The sequence below is a fragment of the Theropithecus gelada genome, chromosome 13 (assembly GCF_003255815.1).
Source record: "Theropithecus gelada isolate Dixy chromosome 13, Tgel_1.0, whole genome shotgun sequence".
In the NCBI taxonomy this organism is placed as follows: Eukaryota; Metazoa; Chordata; class Mammalia; order Primates; family Cercopithecidae; genus Theropithecus; species Theropithecus gelada.
In genome coordinates this window covers 29,962,606-29,986,198 of record NC_037681.1, presented here as the reverse complement: position 1 = coordinate 29,986,198, position 23,593 = coordinate 29,962,606, and the positions used below count along the sequence as shown (strand labels likewise).

Genomic DNA, 23,593 nt, shown 5'->3' with positions numbered 1-23,593 from the left:
ACAATTTTTTTTTTTTTTTTTTGAGATGGCATATCGCCCTGTCACCCAGACTGGAGTGCAATGGCGCCATCTCAGCTCTCTGCATCCTCCACATCCCAGGTTAAAGCGATTCTCCTGCCTCAGTCCCTTGAGTAGCTGGGAATACAGGCGTGTGCCACCATGCCCGGTTAATTTTTGTATTTTTAGTAGAGATGGGGTTTCACTGTGTTGGCTAGGCTGGTCTTGAACTCCTGACCTCGTGATCCGCCCAGCTCGGCCTCCCAAAGTGCTGGGATTACAGGCATGAGCCACCACGCCCAGCCAGATTACTCATTTTTTTCAAATACTTCCTTTTGGAAAAATAGGAATTCTGTTTCCACCCCATCTTTGTTTCACTAAGAATGAAAATGAGTATAACTAATATTTCATTATAAGATATTTACTTAGCCAGGCACAGTGGTTCACACCTGTAAAAAGCACTTTGGGAGGCTGAGGCGGGTGGACTGCTTGAGTCCAGGGATTTGAGACCAGCCCAGGCAATATAGGGAGACCTTGTCTCTACTCCCCCACAAAAGAAAAAAAGAAATTAGCTGGGCGTGGTGGTACATGCCTGTGGTCTCAGCTACTCAGAATGCTGAGGCGGTAGGATCAGTTGAATTCTGGAGGCACAAACTGAGATTGTACTGCTGCACTCCAGCCTGGGTGACAGAGCGAGACCCTATCTCACACATACACACACACAAAGATGTTTACTTACAAGTATACTCATCAGATACCTTGAAGGATTTTTGCATGAAATTAATTTTTATTGAAAAATGATTTGTTATTTACAGTGGTGATTTTCATACTCTTTATAATTCTTTTTGATACTTTTATAGTTCATAAGTGTGGTGATTGGCTGTTCACACACATGTATGGGATGTGCCACCCTAGAACCTTGTTACAGTGTTAGCACGTTACAAGTCTGACATGAAAAAAAATAATTCTTTTTTTTTTTTTTTTTGAGACGGAGTCTCGCTCTGTTGCCTAGGCCGGAGTGCAGTGGTCGGATCTCAGCTCACTGCAAGCTCCGCGTCCCGGGTTTACGCCATTCTCCTGCCTCAGCCTCCCGAGTAGCTGGGACTACAGGCGCCTGCCACCTCGCCCGGCTAGTTTTTTTGCATTTTTTAGTAGAGACGGGGTTTCACCGGGTTTGCCAGGATGTTCTCGATCTCCTGACCTCGTGATCCGCCCGTCTCGCCCTCCCAAAGTGCTGGGATTACAGGCTTGAGCCACCGTGCCCGGCCGAAAAAAAATAATTCTTTACACTTACCTTGATGTAAAAACATTGTTCATCTGCACTAAGATCTTAGGAATATAAGTGAGCAGGAAAAAATATATATCTTATTTTTAACACGTCATCATTAAATATTTTAATTATGACAGAGTCTTACTCGGTCATTCAGGCTGAAGTGCAGTGGTGCCATCATAGCTCACTGCAGCCTTGACCTCCTGGGCTCAGACAATCCCTCTCTTCTGCCTCCTGAGTAGCTGGGACTACAGGTGCATGCCACCATGCCCAACTAATTTGTTAAATTTTTGTAGAGTGCATCACATTTTTGATGCGGTCTCACTGTGTTGGCCAGGCTGGTCTCAAATGCCTGGCTGTAAGCAATCCTTCCGCTTGGCCTCCCAAAGTGCTGGGATGACAGGTGTGAGTCACTGTGCACAGCCATTAAATATTTTAAACTGTTACTGACTTTACCATAGCTTACTATTTATATAAATAATCCTGGGTTAAACTTGCATGGTGAGATAATATTTCCCCCAACTTTTATTTATTTATTTGAGATGGAGTCTTGCTCTGTCGCCCAGGCTGGAGTGCAGTGGCACAATCTCGGCTCACTGCAATCTCCGCCTCCCAGGTTCAAGCATTTCTCCTGCCTCAGCCTCCCAAGTAGCTGGGATTACAGGCACACGCCACTGTGCCCAGCTAGTTTTTGTATTTTTGGTAGAGACAGGGTTTTGCCATGTTGGCCAGTCTGGTCTTGAACTCCTAGTCTCAGGTGATCCACCCGCCTCGGCCTCCCAAGGTGCTGGGCTTACAGGCGTGACCCGCTGCGTCTGGCCTAATTTTTGTATTTTTAGTAGAGACGGGGTTTCACCATGCTGGCCAGGCTGGTCTTGAACTTCTGACCTGTGATCTGCCCACCTCGGCCTCCCAAAGTGCTGGGATGACAGGCATGGGCCACCATGCTTGGCCTCCCCCAACTTTTAGTTTTGAAAATGTTCAGCTTGTGCGGTGGCTCATGCCTGTCATCCCAGCACTTTGGGAAGCTGAGGTGGGTGGATCACCTCAGGCCAGGAGTTCGAGACCAGTCTGGCCAACATGGTGAAACCTCATCTCTACCAAAAATACAAAAATTAGCCAGGCTTGGTGGCTTGCACCTGTAATCCCAACTGCTCGGGAGGCCTAGGCGGGAGAATCGCTTGAACCTGGGAGACAGAGGTTGCAGTGAGCTGAGATCGCTCCACTGTACTCCAGTGTGGGTGACAGAGTGAAACTCTGTCTCAAAAAAAAAAAAAGAGAAAAAAAGAAAATGTTCAAATCTACAGAAAGATTAAAAAGTACCCTGTAGCTACAGAAAGATTAAAAACAAAACAAAACAAAAAACAAAAACCATGTAGCCCTTAAACAATTTCTAACACAATTTCTTTTTTTTTTTTTGAGGCGGAGTCTCACTCTGTCGCCCAGGCTGGAGCGCAGTGGCCAGATCTCAGCTCACTGCAAGCTCCGCCTCCCGGGTTTACGCCATTCTCCTGCCTCAGCCTCCCGAGTAGCTGGGACTACAGGCGCCCGTCACCTTGCCTGGCTAGTTTTTTGTGTTTTTTTAGTAGAGACGGGGTTTCACGATGTTAGCCAGGATGGTCTCGATCTGTTGACCTCATGATCCGCCCATCTCGGCCTCCCAAAGTGCTGGGATTACAGGCTTGAGCCACCGCACCCGGCCCACAATTTCTAACATAATGTCATGCTAGCTTTCTCTCTTTTTTTCCTGAATCATATGCAAATCGTTTGCAAACATCATGACACTTCACCCCTGACTACTTCTGTATGCATCCCTAGGCACTCTTTTCTATAGCTGTAATAAAAGTAACATACCTGAGAAAATGAAAAGAATTCTACAGTATTATCTAATAATCATGCCATAGTCAGAGTGTCTAGTCATCCTCAGAATCTCCTTCATAGATTTTTTTTTTGGTTTTCCAATCCAGGATCCAATCAAGTTTTCTGCCTTTTAGTCAATTACTCATCAAATGATTTTTTCCAGCAACTTACTAGTAATAGTGGTAATAGGCTTAGCTTTTATTAATAACGACCACTTTTCTTTTGAAATCTTATTATAAAACTAGATTTATTACCTACATAATCTTCATAATCTTCAAGTTAGGTATTATCACTGCTTTACCTAATGAGGGAGGTTATGCTCAGGGTACTTGTCCAAGGCATATAGTGAGATACCGTTGAGGTTTGAACTCAGGTATATCTGATCCCAAAGCCAGCTGTCTTTTTCTGTGCTTGACTGGCTATACTAGGAAACAATCAATGTGAACTTAGAAATGTTTGACACAAAATAAAAAAAATTTTCACTTCTATTCATAGGCTAAATGAACTTTACTAAATATGGAAGATTCCTGTAGCCCAGAAGTTGGGTTAGTTAACTTTTGAGGCCTTTGCTAGCCCTGAAATTCTGTAACCGTTGTTTCTTACATCCACCTCATACATAGATTACCAAAGATGTGTATGCATATAATGTTTAACAGTTTTATTGAGATATAATTCACATACTATATTATTCACCCCTTTAATATATATAGTTTTGTAGTTGTGTGTGTGTATGTGTGTGTGTGTGTGTGTGTGTGTGTGTATTTTTGAGACAGAGTCTCAGTCTGTCACCCAGGCTGGAGTGCAGTGGCACGATCACTGCAACCTCTGCCTCCTGGGTTCAAGTGATTGTCCTGCTCAGCCTCTTGAGTAGCTGGGATTACAGGCGCCCACCACCATGCCTGGCTAATTTTTGTATTTCAGTAGAGATGGGGTTTCACCATGTTGATCAGGCTGGTCTTGAACTCCTGGCCTCAAGTTATCCGCCCACCATGGCCTCCCGAAGTGCTGAGATGACAGGCGTGAGCCATCACGCCAGGCAGTTTTCATATATTGATGGAGTTGTGCAAACACCACCACATTCAATTGTGGAACATTTTCATGAACTGAAAAAGAAATGTTGTATCCTTTAGCCATCCTTCCCTCTTCCTCCCTAACTCCCCCAGCTCTAGGCAACCAGGAATCTACTGTCTGTTTAGATTTGTGTATTTGGGTCATCTCATATAAATGGAATTATATGTGGTCTTTTGTGTGTGGCTTCTTTTTAATTTTTTAATTTTTTTGAGATGGAGTCTTGCTCTGTCGCCCAGGCTGGAGTGCAGTGGCATGATCTCGGCTCACTGCAACCTCCGCCTCCTGGGTTCAACTGATTCTCTCGCCTCAGCCTCCCGAGTAGCTGGGATTACAGGCGCCTGCCACCATACCTGACTAATTTTTGTATTTTTTACTAGAGTCAGGGTTTCACTGTGTTGGCCAGGCTGGTCTCAAACTCCTGACCTCAAGTGATCCGCCTGCCTTGGCCTCCCAAAGTGCTGGGATTACAGATGTGAACCACTATGCCCAGCCCGTGTGTGGCTTCTTTCGCTTAGAATAATGTTTCCAGGGTTCATCTACGTTGTAGCATGTATCTGTATCTTATTTATTTTTATTGCTGAATAATACTCCATTGCATGGATAAACTGCATTTTGTTTATTCATTGATTAGTTGTTGATGGACATTTGGGTTGTTTCCACTTTTTAGCTATTATTTACATTACTCCTTGTGTTTTCATTTCTCTTGGTTATATACTAGGAGCAGAATTGCTGGGTCATACGGTTATTCTACTTTTAACCTTTGAGGACCTGCCAGACTATTTTCTAAAGTGGTTTTAACATTTTACATTCTCATCAGCATATATGAGGGTTCTGGATTTCTCTACATCCTCACCAGTATTTGTCTTTGATCATAGTCATCCTAGTGGGTATACAGGGGTGTTTCATTGTGGGTTCTTTTTTCCCACTGGGGTTTTGATTTGCATTTCCCTGATGGAGATAAATATATTTTTTGTGTGTCCTCTACAAACCTCCTGGTTCTGATGAGACCAGTGTTCTTACAGAGAATAACTTTGCTTTGAAACAAAACAAACAACCTTTTGACTTGGGTAAACTTTAGAGTATATTAATTGTGATTTACTCTGGCCTTGTAACATTGTAAGTGGAGATTTTTTTTAAAAACTGCATTCGCTGAAACCAGTAATAAGGTTCAGACCTATTGTTGCAAGTTCTGAGTTTTCTTTCATATAAATATGTTTGTTCTTTTGTGTGGATAAAGCCTAACGTGGCAAAAAGATGTCAAACACCTAAGTGTTAAGGAAGCTAAAATGAAGATGCTGCATGAACAGAAACCTTGTCCAATTTTCATTACTATAGCACCATCACCTATAACAGTGCCAGTATACAGTAGATATTACATAATGTTTTGGAATGAATGAGTGGAAAATGATATGCATTTTTCTCTTCTGCATCCTCTGAAAGATTTCATAATGTGCAAAGTATGTAAAGCTTTATTTATATACAGATAAAATAATCAGAGTTTATGATCTACATGTTTACTTACCAGCCTAGAAACTCCGTATGATTAAAAATTGAGATTATTTATTTTAATAACATGACTAATCAGTTTACTTAACCTAGAAATGAATGTTATCTAAGAACAAGCAAAGAATGTTAGAATTTAGTGTCTAGGAATTGTTATTTTTTTCCATCTCAGTCGTGTATATTTTCTGTTTTAGCCACTTTGGAGATTTGTTAATGATACCAAAGACAAAAGAATGTTAGTTTATAAATCTGAAGATATCAAGAATGTTTCACGTTTGCAGTCTCCAAAAGTGTGTGGTTATTTAAAAGTGGATAATGAAGAGTTGCTCCCAAAAGGGTTAGTAGACAGAGGACCACCTGAAGGTAAGGCTTAAAGAGTGTATTTCAAATAAGAAACAAACATATTACAATTGACTTCAATAGGGGTGGTTGTTATTTGATAAAAAAATAACATGATTGTCAAGTAACTATAGTATTTGGCATGCAAATAAGAGTTTTATTCCAGAAATTTTCAACTTCTTTTGTCTATGATGTAAGAGTTGAAAACTCTAGAAAATAATGGGAACAACAAAGATTAGACTTTAAAAAAGATTAGGGAAAAGGGAAATGGAGTGATCCGACGGAAAATATTCTTGCAGATATTTAGAAATGATAATAATGGTGGAAAGACAATCTTTAGAGTTTATAAGAAATTAATTGGTAGCAGGAGAGACCTATGTATATACTGCTTAGAATACAAGAAGGTTATATCCATCTTGGGACAGTCTATTTAGGGTCATTTAAAAAACATAACCATCTTGGAATTTTACTGCCCAAAACACCCCTGGTTAGATTTTTTTGTTTTGTTTTGTTTTGTTTTGTGTTGTTTTTGCAGTGCAGTCTCGGCTCACTGCAACCTTTGACTTCCAGGTTCAAGTGATTTTCCTGCCTCAGCCTCCCGAGTAGCTGGGACTATAGGCACGTGCCACCAGTCCTGGCTAATTTTTGTATTTTTAGTGGAGATGGGGTTTCACCATGTTGACCAGGCTGTTCTCGAACTCCTGGCCTCAAGTGATTCGCCCACCTCAACCTCCCAAAGTGTTGGGATTACAGGCGTGAGCCAACGTGCCAGGCCAAAGATGGTTATGTTATTACAATATTATTAAAATATATATTAGCATTTTAATATGTAAATAAATTCTTAATTTATTTCACAAGAAAGTTGTCCTATTAACACAAACTAATTTTCAATGTGAATATTTTGACATTTTTACTGTTATTTTGGTTAATTCATAAACTTCTTGTTGTAGAATATGACTGACAGCTTCATAGCCCAGCATTAGGTGAATGTTTTACTCTGTTGAGCACTATTTGTTTATTTATTTATTGATTTATTTAGAAATGGAGTCTCACTCTTGTTGCCCTGGCTTGAGTGCAATGGCATAATCTTGTCTCACTGCAACCTCCACACCCTGGGTTCAAGTGATTCTCCTGCCTCAGCCTTATGAGTAGCTGGGATTACAGGCAGACGCCACCATACCTGGCTAATTTTTGTATTTTTAATAGAGATGGGGTTTCATCATGTTGGCCAGGCTGGTCTCGAACTCCCATCCTCAGGTGATTCACCCACCTTGGCCTCGCAAAGTGCTGGGATTGCAGGCCTGAGCCAACATGCCCGGCCTTACTCTGTTGAACACTTTTTAAAGTTTCTGTATTTGAAAAATTAAGAAGGCACTTGTCCTTGGTTTTGAATTCTACAGTGTTTAAACTTTATGTTACTTTTCACTTTTCTGTTTTCCTCCAAATTGTTTTTTTTTGTTGTTCAAGATCCTGTAGTGATATTAAGCTCACATAATGTTTGTTTCAAAAATTTATTAGATTTAAAGTGTTACCATAAAACTCCTTGTTTTGGTGAATTTTGATTTAATAGTGCATACAAATTCATATTAGAGCTTGTTCATCGAGTGAAGAGAAGAGCTGACCCAGATCCCATGAAGAACACGTGTAAATTATTGGTGGTAGCAGATCATCGCTTCTACAGATACATGGGCAGAGGAGAAGAGAGTACAACTACAAATTACTTAGTAAGTATTTGATATTGCATCAAGTAATTGAAAAAATAATTCTTGTGGGTGGGTACGTTCCATGAAACTTAATGAAACCAGATCTGTTCCAGATACTCTGTTATTTCCCTAAAATATTTGAGGGATATTCTCTGAGGTTTTTATGTTACTGTATGGAAATTATAGTTTCAAATTTATGACAACCCATTTTACCCTCGAACTAATATTTTGTGCATGTTAGAATTTATGCATATAGGGTTTGGGAGAGGTTATAATGTAGTCTTCCTCCTTGATATAAGTGAGCTCTTTAAAAACATTACTGCTATCATGGCAGTGAACCTGTGGTATCACATGTGAATATAAAAATATGTATTTGCATGAACCCATGTTTATCTTTTGCTTATATGTATATTTCAGAGAGGAAGGTGAGTTTTGTTTGTCATGTTAAAGACCTAGTCATTGGACTTCACTTGAAATGGGTGGGACTTTCATGGTCATAACTAGCTCTAGGGCACAGAAGTGAAGGAAAGATGTAAGAAGTGCTGATACTGGATTTTTAAGCATGAACTCTTATGATTTTTTTTTTTTTTTTTTTTTTTGAGACAGAGTCTTGCTCTGTTGGCCAGGCTGGAGTGCAGTGGCACAATCTTGGCTCACTGCAAGCTCCGCCTCCCAGGTTCAAGCCATTCTTCTGCCTCAGCCTCCCGAGTAGCTGGGACTACAGGCACCCACCACCATGCCCGGCTAATTTTTTTGTATTTTTGGTAGAGACGGAGTTTCACCATATTAGCCAGGATGGTCTCGATCTCCTGACCTCGTGATCTGCCCGCCTCGGCCTCCCAAAGTGCTGGGATTACAGGCATGAGCCACCGCACCCGGCCGAACTATTACGATTTTTTTTTTTTTTTTGAGATGGAATCTTGCTCTGCCGCCCAGGCTGGAGTGCAGTGGCCGGATCTCAGCTCACTGCAAGCTCCGCCTCCCTGGTTTACGCCATTCTCCTGCCTCAGCCTCCCGAGTAGCTGGGACTACAGGCGCCTGCCACCACACCCGGCTAGTTTTCTTTTTTTGTATTTTTAGTAGAGACAGGGTTTCACCGTGTTAGCCAGGATGGTCTCGATCTCCTGACCTCATGATCCGCCCGTCTCGGCCTCCCAAAGTGCTGGGATTACAGGCTTGAGCCACCGCGCCCGGCCAACTATTACGATTTTTAAAGTCTGGGAAATCATTTTTCGTTGACATTTTTTGCTAGTATGACCTCATTCGTCATGATTACTTGGCACTGACCAAAATGATGTTATTGAGGCAATAACGGAGAATGCAGCTATTCATGAAGCAAGAAGAAGCTGGGACGGTGAAGATGTCTTTCTCATTGCCTTGCTTTTCACATGCTGTCCATTTTATTCATACCCTCCCTTACCCTTCTTTCCCTTCCCTTCCATGTCAAGTGGATTTTTTTGTTTGTTTGTTTGTTTGTTTGACACAGAGTCTCACTGTGTTGCCCAGGCTGGAGTGCAGTGGTGCAATCTCAGCTCACTGCAACCCCCACCTCCTGGGTTCAAGCAGTTCTCCTGCCTCAGCATCACAAGTAGCTGGAATTACAGGTGTGAGCCACAGCACTCGGCCCCATGTCAAGTTAATTTATTTTGAGGCTAGTAAGAGTCACTGTGATTCTTGTTCCTAAGATAGAGATTCTTACTTTAAAAAGCTTCTCTCTTAATCTGGGTTTTGTATTAAGGGGCTCCTCTTATATTACTTCTTTGTTCATTACACTACAAATATGAATATAATGAGAGATCTAGTCTTGAAATTTGTATTTTTTACAATTTCTGAGACATAACTTGTTTCACAGTTGCTGGAACAAACCTTATCAACCCAGTTTTTGAATAGTAGAATATTCTCTTTGAGAAAAAGATAGGTAATTAGCATTTTGTTCTTTCTCATGTCATTTTCCTTGGAAACGATACTGCCTTCCTTCTCCAGTTTTCCCAAATCTGAGAGCAAAAGAAGGAGGGTTGCTGAAATGAACCTTGTTCTTTCTGGCTGTCTTCTTACCCATTCCTCAGTGCTGAACTTTTCGGGGTGAGAGTGGGGGAATAGGGTTGGCAGTTGTCTGCCACTGCACCTTACTTGTTTCTGGTGAAGACATTTGAGGTACTCACCAAGAGACAGAGTGAAGATGGAATTCTTTTTAGAAGGGAATATGGTTGACCCAGGAACAGTGCCGGGGGGTGGGGGTTAGAAGCACTGACCTTCCCTCTGCAGTCAAAAATCCTTATGTCACTTTTTTTTTTAGACTCTGTTGCCCAGGCCAGAGTGCAGTGGCGAAATCGTAGCTCACTGCGGCGTCTATTGCCTGGAACAAAACAATCTTCCTGCCTCAGCCTCCTGAGTAGCTGGGACAACAGGTGTTCACCCTTCCTGGCTAAGTTTTTTGATTTTTAGTAGAGATGGAGAATTTCTCAGGATGGTCTCAAACTTCTAAGCTTAAGCAGTCCTCCTGCCTCAGCCTCCCAAAGTGCTGGGATTACAGGCGTGAACCACTATGCCCGGCCCCTGTATAACTTTGATTCTCCAAAAATTTAACTACTAATAGTCTACTATTGACCAGAAGCCTTACCAATAAAATAACAGTCGATTAACACGTATTTTTTATATGTATTATTACTGTGTTCTTACAATCATGTAAGTTAGAGAAAGGAAAATGTTATGATGAAAATCATAAAAAAAAAAAAAAAAGCTGGGCATGGTGGTGTACGCCTGTAGTCTTCTGTTACTCAGGAGGCTGAGGTGAGAGGATTGCTTGAGCCCAGAAGTTCAGGCTATAGTGAGCTATGATCGTGCCACTGTGCTGTACCCCTGGTGACAGAGCAAGACCTTGTCTCTGAAAAAATAAAATAAAATAAAGAAAAATCATAAGGAAGAGAAAATACATTTACCATTCACTAAGTGGAAGTGGATCATCATAATGGTCTTCATGTGGAGTAGGCTGAGGAGGAAGAGGAAGAGTTGGTCATATTGTCTCTGGTGACAAAGGCTCAAGGAAATCCACATATAAGTGGACACTTGAAGTTCAAATCTATGTTGTTCAAGAGTCAACTGTATTTCAGGTATATTGATTGACTTTTAAATTTAATATTTATTATTGACTGAAACGGTAGTTTTACAAAAGCCTGTTATTCATCATTTTGGTTCCATGTGCAATTGAGTACCTGAAATTTAGGTTAAACTATACCATTGTTTTATTCTGGTAACAGCACTTTAAGTTTGGGGCCAAAGGTTGGGAATACTCAGATATAGTAACATCTTAATGCTAGTTTTTGTGAAAGTAGAAACTTCTGCAATGGCCTCTAAACTGAGGTTTTTTTTTCCTCCATAGATTTTATATTGCATTGCCAGGAGAGGTAAAGAGCTACATAATGTCTTTTTTCTTTTTTAAATACACACAGATAGAGCTAATTGACAGAGTTGATGACATCTATCGGAACACTTCATGGGATAATGCGGGTTTTAAAGGCTATGGAATACAGATAGAGCAGGTATTTATCAATAGATATGGCTTATATTACTCACTTAAGTTATGTAATGTAATATTTGTGACTTGTATCCAAAACCCAAAAACTTGTCCTTAACAATAATTGTAAATAAGTTTTCTCAAATGCCAATGATTTTTCTTCTGATGAATTGTGCAGTATTTTTGATGTTAATTAGTTCTAGATTGTGAAGTTTTCTGTCCTTAGTCTCACTTTAGGCAGAAAGCCTTTTACGCTGCTGTGCTTTGTTCCTTCTTTGAATTCATGGCCTTTTTATTCTCTGTAGTTTCTTTCCCCCCTCTGATTATGCTTAAGTCTTTCGTTAAAACTGTGACACGTACCGTTGAATCCTTAGTCAGAAAATTTACTAAAAAATACCGGGTACCTTCGCAAGGCTGTATTTATATATACAGAACCTTTAGGTTCTTTCCCCTCAGATGTCTCCTTCTGATTTTTTGTAATCTGTTAACAGAGTGTGTCTAGCAATGTTATATTAGTGTCATCTTAATAGCTCATATGAAGAGTTATTTCAAATTGCTAAGACTAAAAAGACTTCTGACATAGGGTATTACTTTGGGCAGAGAGACATTTTGATATGTAAGTTATATAAATTGTTATCTCTATTTTTTTTCCAGGCTTTTTGTAGTAAACCATATTTTTATAAGTTCTACAGTATAGAATTTAGAGGTTTAAAAAAAATTTTTAAATCATTCACCATATTTATAAATGTTAAACTTTGATATTATTTGTATAAAACTAAGAGATTTTTCCCTTTTCATTCTCTTTCACTGTTTTGCATTTTCTTTTTAAGTTATTATTTGAATAGGTAACATACACACAGTACAAAAACCAGTGAAAAGTAAGTCTCTGCAACCTGTTTATTGTTAAACCAGTTCCTTTCCCCAAAGACATTCATGTCACTAGTTTCATACGTATCTTTCTAGAGATGTCATATGCATGTATAGTATATGTATATGTCTGTATTTGACACAACGGTGCTATACAGTACACTTTTATACCTCGCTTTTTCATTTCACAGTATGTTGGAGAGTACTTCATGTTCATGCATGTAAAGCTGCCTCATTTGTTTTATTATAAATAGCTGCATCATGTTTGAGTTTTAGGGACCCTGTAAATTTTCTTTTTGCTTTAGGCATTTGGAACCAATTGAAGAACACAGGAATAATATAGGAGATTAAAACATTAACTTCTTTACATCTGATGAAGGATGGATTGGAGGATGTGGTTTAGATGTGCATCATGGTGGGCTTCTAAGTAGTTGTCCCAGATTTGACCTTGACCAGCCACCATCAAAACTGCAGAGTCCACCCCAGTAAGCTTACCACACAGTGGCAGAGGAGACCAGAACAGGCAGGCAGGCAGGCAGGGAAGAGAGACACACAGAAACTCTGAGCTGAGCATAGTTTCCTTTTTTCTTTATCTCACACTTAACTAATGGGAGCCTTTGTTACTTTTTTTTCCCTTCTTTGCAGGTTTAATAGGAATTTATCTGAAATGCACATATAAGGAGAAGGCTCTGTTCTTAGTCTTTTATTCCTTTGATGCACAAAGAGATGTATATTTTATTATTCTTTCCTAAACTGTTGACTATAGTTCTAATAATTATTTTAGACTCCTGTAACCCAAGTTCTTATTTTTTCAAAATAAACATAGAGGATATGAAAATGTAGGAGTACATTCATATTATTATAAATAATTAATTGACATGTTTTCCATACCATATGCTTCTCTGTTTCAAACATTGAGTATTAGAACTGAAGAATTTATGAATTTTGGTTTTAAAATGTTTTTTTCTAGAACAATTCTTTTTTTGAACAGATAAAATAATCCAGTATTTAGAGTCTTCTGACTTATTTTGGAAGTGTTCTAAGTATATTATCTCTTTAAGTATAGATTCGCATTCTCAAGTCTCCACAAGAGGTAAAACCTGGTGAAAAGCATTACAATATGGCAAAAAGTTACCCAAATGAAGAAAAGGATGCTTGGGATGTGAAGATGTTGCTAGAGGTAGGTCTTGGAACCCTGGATATTAACACCACTTTATGATTTCTGCTATGTGGATTGTATGTGTTTTAATGAAGGAGCATATTGGAAAAGATGGAAACCAAGAAGCAATCTCCCCCAGCTGATCCAGCAGGAACCTCATCCCATGTAACAGCATACACAACAAATAACAAAAACTCCGTGAAAAAGAAAAACATTATAAAGCAATGCTGCTGCTTTTTTTTTTTTTTTGAGACAGGGTTTCACTCTTATTGCCCAGGCTGGAGTACAATGGTATGATCTCGGCTCACTGCAACCTCCGCCTCCCGGGTTCAAGCAATTCTCCTGCCTCAGCCTCCTGAGTAGCTAGGATTATAGGCATGCACCACCACGGCCAGCTAATTTTTGTATTTTTAGTAGAAACGGGGTTTCTCCATATTGGTCAGGCTGGTCTCGAACTCCCGACTTCAGATGATCCGCCTGCCTTGCCCTCCCAAAGTGCTGGAATTACAGGTGTGAGCCACTGTGCCCGGCCAAAGCAGTGCTTCTTAACCTTAATATCTTTGAGGATCTAATGAGGCAATCAGTGGATCTGCTCTAGAAAATAACATGGATACCGAATATATAGAGTTTTTGCACACTGTTTTGTTAGTTTGGGACACTTAGTTCAGGGCTCTCTGAAGCTTGTCAATTTATCTTTTAGGGCAGTAATTATCAAACAGATTATGAACATGTATCGGACAGTAGAAATATAGCTTGGAGATCTGAAAGTTCTCTACAGGAATTTAAAATTTTTGTGTTTTTATTCTGGCGATTAATCTAAAGATGGCTAACTTAATCATTTTACATCATTTGGAGTCTTGCTGTATAACAGGATACTGCCATGTGATTCCAGTGTCTTGAGTGTGTGTGTGCTATTACTTTGGTGTAGAGTGACTTTCTATGAAGTGATAGTAGTTATATTTTAATGTGTTGGTAAGTGTATTAGTTTCCTGTTGTTGCTTTAACAAATTATCACAAGTGGAGCAGCTTAGAACAACACTTATTTATCTCATAGTTTGCATGGGCTAGTCTAGGTATGGTGTGGCTCATCTGGATTCCTGTTCAGAGTCTCATGAGGCTGAAATCAAGTTTTCAAAGCTTTAATAGAATTGAAGGATATTATAACTCTTCATCCAGATGGAGAAGCATAACGTGCAGCACCTGTGTGGTACTCATTCATACCCTGTCAAATTTGATCTGCTGAGCACCCTGAAAGGTTGGTTGAGACAGCATCATTGTTGTGAAGAGGCTCAGCAAGTGTTACTGTTTATTCCAGCTGACATGACAGAGCAGCATAGGCTGGGGGACTTAACAGAAGTTGGGGTTTTCACAGTTCTGGAAGCTGGAAGTCCAAAATCAAGGGATCAGCAGGGTTGATTTCTTCTGAGGCCACGGTACTTGTGGTGTAGGTGCTGTCTTCTCCCTGTGTTCTCACATGGTCTTTCCCTCAATGTGTGTGTATTCTGATCTTCTTATCAGGACACCCGCCATATTGGTTTAAGGCCCACCCGTATGACCTCAGTGTACCTTAATTACCTCCTTAAGGGCCCTGTTTCCAGATAGAGTCACATTCTGGGGTACTGTTGAGGGTTAGGACTTCAACATTTGAATTTTGGGGTGGCACAATTCAACCAGTAACAGGAAGATTAAATGACTTGTCTGGTTAGTCATACAACTGGTAGTGGCAGAGGTCGAATTGAGCACAGATCTCCTGACTCCTAGAACAGCTGAACCACTGTGCCTGTGTGCTTTTCTGTGAGCCTCCAGACAGCCCATGGCAGGGGAGGAACCAAAGAGAAGAATGACTTACGTTGACAGATGCTCCTCTCCAATTTTCTTCCCTGAGGCTCCTAGAATATTCTTAGAAGCCTCACCCTTTTACCACGGAACTATCAGAATCCCCATGTAACCACACTTCATTCCTCATATAGGGCTCTCTGGCCTCTCATTTAAAGCATTTTAAACATTGAGTGTTTTGGCTAGGCATGGTGGTTCATGCCTGTAATCCCAGCACTTTGGGAGGCTGAGGATGAGGCTGGTGGATTGTTTGAGCCCAGGAGCTCAAGACTAGCTTGGACAACATGGTGTACAAAAAATACAAAAATTAGCCGGGCATGGTGATGCACGCTTTTGGTACCAGCTTCTTGGGAGGCTGAGGTGGGAGGTTCACTTGAGCCTTGGGAGGTCGAGGCTGCAGTGAGCTGTGATTGCATCACTTCACTCCAGCCTGGGTGACACAGCGAGACCCTGTCTCAAACAAACAAACAAATAAAAAAAACCCAAAATTAAGGTTTTTTAAACTTGGAGATGCTGGATGGTTATGGTAGAGGTTTTTAAAGTAATGTATGAAGCCCTTTTAAATTGAGAAAAAAAAAATCCTCTCAAACCTGCAGCATTGACTTAAATGGATGTAAAATCTTTATTTTAGTAACATAAAACTGGGTATATTTGCTTTTCTATAAGTGTATATTTATATAAATGACTATATATTATGACACTCAAAAAAGTTTAAGATTAAAATTTCTATAAAACCAGATGAATCCTTGAAATACTTGAGAGGGATCTGTTTTGGTCTGGGGTGCTGCAATCCCGTTAACGAATTGGAGCATCTCTAGTCCTAGGCTGTATGTCTTCAGAACAGCCCTCGGAGGAGCAGTGAGTTAGTTCTGAACAGCTGGAGCAAGCTCCCGAACTCTTCCCTTTTGTGCCCCTTGCCAGATGACAGTGTCTGCCTCTCACCGGTGCAGGTGGAGGAGCACTTTAGGGAAAGAGCAAAGCACTGCACGGGGTTGTGATTGCTGGTGCTGAGCTGCATGCGGTCATGGTTCTGTTCTGGAATGTTTAGTTGATTTAGATTACATCTTTGGTCTGATGTAATTGTTAATCTAAGAATGCTTTTTTTTTTTTTGTCTTTCAAAGCAATTTAGCTTTGATATAGCTGAGGAAGCATCTAAAGTTTGCTTGGCACACCTTTTCACATACCAAGATTTTGATATGGGAACTCTTGGATTAGCTTATGTTGGCTCTCCCAGAGCAAACAGCCATGGAGGCGTTTGTCCAAAGGGTAAGTTTTTCCATTTCTTATGTGAATATGATTATAAGTTGGGATTATAAGCTGATTAGATTATATTATAATTCTGTATTTAATAAGCAATTTATCTTTGTTTCCTTTTGACTTTAGCTTATTATAGCCCAGTTGGGAAGAAAAATATCTATTTGAATAGTGGTTTGACGAGCACAAAGAATTATGGTAAAACCATCCTTACAAAGGTATGTTCTTTTATTTTTAAAAGAATAGTGTTAAGAGTTTATTGTAGTAGAACCTCAGTTATATATTTATGTAGATATTTTTAAAAAAATGTAATATATACTGTTTTTTCATTTCTGCCTAAAGAAAATTTATATATTTTTGTGAGATATATGAAAAAGCATAAAGAAGAAAATAAAAATGGCCTGTCAGCCTTCTTTTGAAACATGTGAGGACCACTGCTTTTCTCGAACCCTCCGTCCTGGAGCCCTCTGACCTGCAGCAACTCTTAGAGCTCCCTGTCTCCTAGTCCTGCGGTGCAGCTGTCATTCAAGGCATCCCACACCCTCTTATTTTCAGAACCCCGTGGTCTCCCTCTTTCTCAGTGCCATCATTTTGGTGTAGTGTATCTTGTAGGAGCTTCCTAAGAAAAGGTATATGACCTGCATATTGTTGGGATTTCACATATCTGAAAATGTCTTTATTCCACTCTTAAGCCTGATTGATAATTTTGGCTGAGTATATTCTTAGTTCTCATGTTCTCTGTGGTCTTCTGTACATGTTGCTTTTAAAGAATCTGAAGTCATTTTGAGTTCTTATCTTTGTACGTCACCTGTTTTTTTCTCTGGAAGATCTTACGATCTTGTTTTTCTCCAGCTATGACTGTTGAAATGTGTTTGACTACAAATAACAGAAAATTAAATAAGCAGTGGTTTAAATAAGGGGTTTATTTGTCTCAGTCAACAAGAAGTTCAGGGATAGCATTTTCCGGGTGGTACAGCAACTCAGAGGTGCCCTCAGTGGCTTAAGAACAAGCAGGAGGTCTTTGTCTTTATGCATGTCACCTCATGGTTTTAAGATGGTTCTCTTCTGTGTTAGAGAAAGGAGGAGAAAGAGAACATGGCTAGCCTAGTCTGGCCCTTCTAAAAAGCTTCTCTGGAGGCTTCATCCTGGCTTTTGTTTACAACTTACTGTACAGCACTGGGTCACGTGGCTGCCCTTAGCCTCAACGGAATGTGGAAAGGTGGCTATTTTAGCTGAGTATATTGCTGCCCTGAACAAAATTAGGGCTCATTAAGGAAGAAGGGGAGAGAGATACTGGTAGGAAATATTAGTATCCAATATACTGATTTTTAATTTTTATTTAATTTTTATTTTTTTTGAGGCAGAGTCTTGCTCTGTGGCCCAGGCTGGAAGGCAGTGGCACCATCTTGGCTCACTGTAACCTCTGCCTCCTGGGTTCAAGCGATTCTCCTGCCTCAGCCTCCTGAGTAGTTGGGATTACAGGTGCCTGTCACCACACATGGCTAATTTTTGTATTTTTGTTTTAAGTAGAGACAGGGTTTCACCATGTTGGCCAGGCTGGTCTCATGAACCCCTGACCTCAAGTGATTCATTCACCTTGGCTTCCCAGAGGGCTGGTTGGTATACTGCTATTTTGACTATGATGTTATACTTGGTGTATGTTTATACTTGGTGTAGGGTACAGGAAAATATTTGCAAAAGACACATCTTGAGAAAAGACTGCTATCTGAAATATACAAAGAGGCTGGGCATGGTGGCTCATTCCTATAGTCCCAGCACTTTGGGAGTCTGAGGCAGGAGAATCACTTGAGCCCAGGAGTTTGGAACTAACCTAGGCAAGATGGTCAGACCCTGTCTCTACAAAATTAAAAAAAAAAAATTAAAAATTTCCATATGTATAAAGAACTGTTAAAATTCAACAATAAGAAAATGAACAGGCCGGGCGCGGTGGCTCAAGCCTGTAATCCCAGCACTTTGGGAGGCCGAGACGGGTGGATCACGAGGTCAGGAGATCGAGACCATCCTGGCTAACACGGTGAAACCCCGTCTCTACTAAGAAATACAAAAAACTAGCCGGGCGAGGTGGCGGGCGCCTGTAGTCCCAGCTACTCGGGAGGCTGAGGCTGGAGAATGGCGTGAACCCGGGAGGCGGAGCTTGCAGTGAGCTGAGATCCGGCCACTGCACTCTAGCCTGGGCTACAGAGCGAGACTCCGTCTCAAAAAAAAAAAAAAAAAAAAAAAAAAAAAGAAAATGAACAACCTAATTTAAAAATAGACAAAAGAGCAGAACAGATACCTCCAAAGATACACAGATAGCAGAGAAGCATACGAAAAGATGCTCAGCGTCATGTGTCATTAGGAAATTGCAAATTAACAACGAAGCTGGGTGCAGGTATACATGCGTGTCGTCCCAGCTGCTTGCGAGGCTGAGGTGGGAGGATTGTTTGAGCCCAGGAGTTTGAGACCATCCTGGGCAACATTAGTGAGACCCTGTTTCTATGAAAAACTTTTTAAGAAACCCAACAACACAATACGCTATTACTAGCAGCCTATTAGAATGGCTAAAATCCCAAACACTGGCAACACAATTCCAACAAGGCTATGGAGCAACAGGAACTCTTCATTAATTGCTGGTGGGAATGCAAAAATGGAGCGAAGACAGTTGGCAGTTTCTTTTTCTTTTTTTTTTTTTTTTGGAGATGGAGTTTTACTCTTGTCACCCAGGCTGGAGTGCAGTGGCGTGATCTCGGCTCATTGCAACCTCTGCCTCCCAGGTTTAAGCGATTCTGCCTCAGTCTCCCGAGTAGCTGGGATTACAGGTGCCCGCTGTCACTCCTAGCTAATTTTTGTATTTTCAGTAGAGATGGGGTTTCACCATGTTACGGGCCAGGCTGGTCTTGAACTCCTGACCTCAGGTGATCCGCCTGCTTCAGCCTCCCAAAGTGCTGGGATTACAGGTGTGAGCCACCACACCCGGCCATAAGAATGTTTATGGCAGCTTAATTCATAATTGATAAAACTTGGAAGCACCCAAGATATCCTTTAGTTGGTAAATGGATAAACTGGCACATCCATACAATGAGAAAAAAATAAAAAGCTATTAAGCCATGAAAATACATAGAGGAACCTTAAAAGCATACTACTAAGTGAAATAAGCCAGTCTGAAAGGCTACATACTATATGATTCCAAATATATGACATTCTGGAAAAGGCAAAACTATGCAGACTATAAAATGATCAGTGATTGCTAGATGTTGGGGGAAGGAGGGAAGAATAGGTAGAGAGCAGGGTAACTACTCTGTATGATACTTTAATAGTTGGTATAAGACATTATGCATTTGTTGAAACACAGAATATACAGCACAAAGAGTGAACCCTAACATAAACTATGGACTTCGGGTGATTTAAAAACAGGTGGTGGCGGGAGCCTATGGTCCCAGCTACTCGGGAGGCTGAGGTGGGAGGATCACTTGAGGCCAAGAGTTAGAGGCTGTAGTGTGATAACTGCGTCTGTGAATACCCACTGTATTCTGTATTCTAGCCTGAGCAACTTAGTGAGATCCTTTTTTTTTTTTTGATACGGAGTCTCGCTCTGTGTCCCATGCTGGAGTGCAGTGGCACGATCTCGGCTCACTGCAAGCTCCCCCTACCGGGTTCATGCCATTCTCCTGCCTCAGCCTCCCAAGTAGCTGGGACTACAGGCACCTGCCACCATGCCCGGCTAATTTTTTGTATTTTTAGTAGAGATGGGGTTTCACTGTGTTAGCCAGAATGGTCTCAATCTGCAGCCCTTGTGATCTGCCTGCCTCGGCCTCCCAAAGTGTTGGAATTACAGGCGTGAGCCACTGCGCCTGGCCCGAGACCCTGTTTCTTAAAGCAGAAACAAAAACAACAATGTAAAGTGGTATGAGAAAAGAAAAAGACACTAATTAGTTTTGGGGAACCTTTTAATTTCTTTCTTTTTTCTTTTTTTTTTTTTTGAGATGGAGTTTTGCTCTTGTTGGCCAGGCTGGAGTGCAATTGTGCCATCTTGGCTCACTGCAACCTCCACCTCCCAGGTTCAAGCAATTCTCCTGCCTCTATCTCTCGAGTAGCTGGGATTACAGGCATGCGCCATCATGACCGGCTAATTTTGTATTTTTAGTAGAGATGGGATTGCTCCATGTTGGTCAGGCTGGTTTCGAACTCCTGATCTCAGGTGATCCACCTGCCTTGGCCTCCCAAAGTGCTGGGATTACAGGCTTGAGCCACTGTGCCTGGCCTTAATTTCTAAATTTATTTTTTTCTTATGGTACTTTGTTTTAGGGGGAAAAAATCTCTCAAACTGTGTTTTTCCTCTATTCTCACATCACAACAATTATCATCAACACAGAAGACTTGTGTGACCAGACCAAACGTGTGGGGATTTTCCCCCACACTTCAAGCAGTAGACAGCTAGGTGTCCTCCAATTCAATTCAAACACTCTCCATCCGGAAATAGTGTCAGATCTCACAGCTTGAGGGTTCAGTCCCTCAAGACTGACTGTTCCCTCCTCCCTACCAGTTACAAGTCTGAGCCTCCAGAACTTCTGACCAACTGGCTTCAAGTTGGGGTTTCCACGATATCCTCTTTGGGTCTGATTAATTTGCTTAAGTGGCTCACAGAACTCAGGGAAACACTTACCTTAGTTTACGGGTTTATTACATAGGATATTTTAAAGGATACAAAGAGGCCGAGTGCGGTAGCTTATGCCTGTAATCCCACTACTTTGGGAGGCCGAGGCGGGTAGATACCTGAGGTCAGGAGTTTGAGACCCAGCCTGGCCAACATGGTGAAACCTCGTCTCTACTAAAAATATAAAAATTAGCCAGGTGTGGTGGTGCATGCCTGTAATCCCAGCTACTCGTGAGGCTGAGGCAGGAGAATTGCTTGAACCTGGGAGGCGGAGATTGCAGTGAGCTGAGATTGTGCCACTGCACTCCATCCTGGGCAACAGAGGGAGACTTTGTCTCAAAAAATAAAAAATAAAAAAAGAAAGGATTCAAAGAAATAGCCAGATGAAGGGATACATAGGGCGAGGTCTGGAAGGGTCCCGAGTACAGGAGCTTCTGTCCCCATGGAGTTGGGATGTACCACTCTCCTGGCACGCGAATGAGTTCTGCACCTTCCTGTCAACCTCCACATATTCAGAATGCTCTCTGGAAGCTCTCTGAATCCTGTTATTTGAGATTTTATGGAGGCTTCATTACATAAGCATGAATGACAACTGTGTAGAAATGTGATTGGACAAAATGGGTATGTTCTCATACTAATCAACTGAGTGGGGAAACCCACCAAGGCCTGTCCAGGTTCTCCTTGACCTGTCTGTGCAGCATTCCTTCCTCCACAGTAAAGGGCAGGACCCTCTCTAGAATGAGAATGGGGATCTCTTGACCCACAGTCAAATTAGAGTACTGCCTTGGATCAGGTAAAAGGAGGACAGGAGAAGGTCAGAGAGAGTTTCTGTTTCCTGAGGACTGCTCCTGAGCCCTAAAGCACCCCAACATTGTAACAGAGGACTGTAACCAGGGCTGTGGAGGGTTATAAGCCAGGAACCATGGACAGAAACATGTATGTGTGTATAATAGCTCATGCTCCTTTACTTTTTTGGAGTCACAACTTCTTAATGGCTTGATTTCATGACATATTTTCTTTGGTCTTCCAGAACTTTCCTCTTAAAAAAACACATAGAGCAAAAACAAAATTTGATTTGAAATTTTTGAGAGATTTTTTAGAGTCATTAGCAAATCCACTAATGAATTTTCTCCAAGCAGTTAGGAGATATTTCTCTACATTACACCTTTGGGATTTGAGTGCTTTTGCTAAAAATTTAAGTTTTTTTTTTCCCACTACTGTTTTAATATGAACATGTGGAAAGACTTCTTGTATAGAAAAATGACTTGCAAAATATTATTTTTTTCAGGTTCCATGGAGTGATTTCCCCCTCTTAGGAAAAAAGAAATCAGGAATTTTAAGTTTATATATATTTATTTTATTTATTTATTTATTTATTTATTTATTTATTTATTTATTTTAAGACAGACTCTCATCTTTTCCCAGGCTGGTGTTCAGTGGCCTGTCTTGGCTCACAGCAGCCTCTGCCTCCTGGGTTCAAGCAGTTCTCCTGGCTCTGCCTCGCAAGTAGCTGGGATTACAGGCACCCACCACAAGGCCTGGCTAGGTTTTGTATTTTTAGTAGAGACAGGGTTTCACCATGTTGACCAGTCTGGTCTTGAACTCCTGACCTCAAGTGATCCGGCCGCCTTGGCCTCCCCTCCCAAAGTGCTGGGATTCCAGGTTGAGCCACTGCGCCCAGCTCTCGCCTGGTTAATATTTTTATTTTTGTAGAGATGGGGTTTCCCTGTGTTGCCCAGGCTGACCTCAAACTCCTAGAGTCAAGTAACCCTCCCGTCTCAGCCTCCTGAAGTGCTGGTATTATAAGCATGCAGTTCTTATTCTCTTGCTGATCTGATTATAAGGCTCTATTTAAGACAGCATAGGCACAGCTGGCAGAAGTAAGTGATAGTTGGATATTGAAAAATAATGTTTTCTTTGCATGATCCTTAAGGAAGCTGACCTGGTTACAACTCATGAATTGGGACACAATTTTGGAGCAGAACATGATCCGGATGGTCTAGCAGAATGTGCCCCGAATGAGGACCAGGGAGGAAAATATGTCATGTATCCCATAGCTGTGAGTGGCGATCACGAGAACAATAAGGTATGTGTGTGTTGAGAATTTTTTAATGTGGTTTTGAAAGAGGCTCTGTGTAATGATCATAATGAGAGCTCAGAAACGTATTCCGTTCCTAGGTGTTCCCCTAGGGATGGATCTGCAAATTACAAACTACCTTGAAACGTGGCCGTATGTTTTGGGGTGAAGCACGGTCCATCTAAATCTGGTTAAAACTATCATTTGGACTTTGTTGTCAAGTTTAATGTGTAGATTTGAGCTCTAGGAAAAATTACTAATAATGGCCTTTGTTGGAGTTCTGGATTTCAGGGTCCGGTGGGCTCAGGCTTTATGTTAAAAATTTCTCATTATTTCATTTACAAGTTGTGATTCATTTTAACTCTACTGTACAATTTACATGTTTTTTATTAACTTTTGCAGATAAACACATAGTTTGCCTTACTACAAGCCTCATGGGAGAAAGGCCCTTGTCTGTCTTATTCATAGCTCTATCTCCAGTGCCTAGT

The 23,593-nt window shown here is 41.0% G+C and overlaps 1 protein-coding gene and 1 non-coding gene across 3 annotated transcripts in view; both read left to right on the top strand.

Moving 5' to 3' along the window:
* Nucleotides 1-23,593, top strand: part of ADAM17 (ADAM metallopeptidase domain 17) — a 70,290-nt gene that overhangs the window by 24,734 nt on the left and 21,963 nt on the right. For both annotated transcript variants that reach the window (XM_025354167.1, XM_025354166.1), the window contains exons 5-11: nucleotides 5,896-6,064; nucleotides 7,631-7,764; nucleotides 11,193-11,282; nucleotides 13,191-13,304; nucleotides 16,242-16,386; nucleotides 16,504-16,592; nucleotides 22,962-23,114. In XM_025354167.1, the coding sequence (XP_025209952.1) occupies nucleotides 5,896-6,064; nucleotides 7,631-7,764; nucleotides 11,193-11,282; nucleotides 13,191-13,304; nucleotides 16,242-16,386; nucleotides 16,504-16,592; nucleotides 22,962-23,114 (894 nt within the window). The remainder of the gene's footprint in view (nucleotides 1-5,895; nucleotides 6,065-7,630; nucleotides 7,765-11,192; nucleotides 11,283-13,190; nucleotides 13,305-16,241; nucleotides 16,387-16,503; nucleotides 16,593-22,961; nucleotides 23,115-23,593) is intronic.
* On the top strand, nucleotides 846-949 carry LOC112605493. Its single transcript, XR_003115479.1, has one exon. It is a non-coding gene; the product is annotated as a small nucleolar RNA U13 (small nucleolar RNA).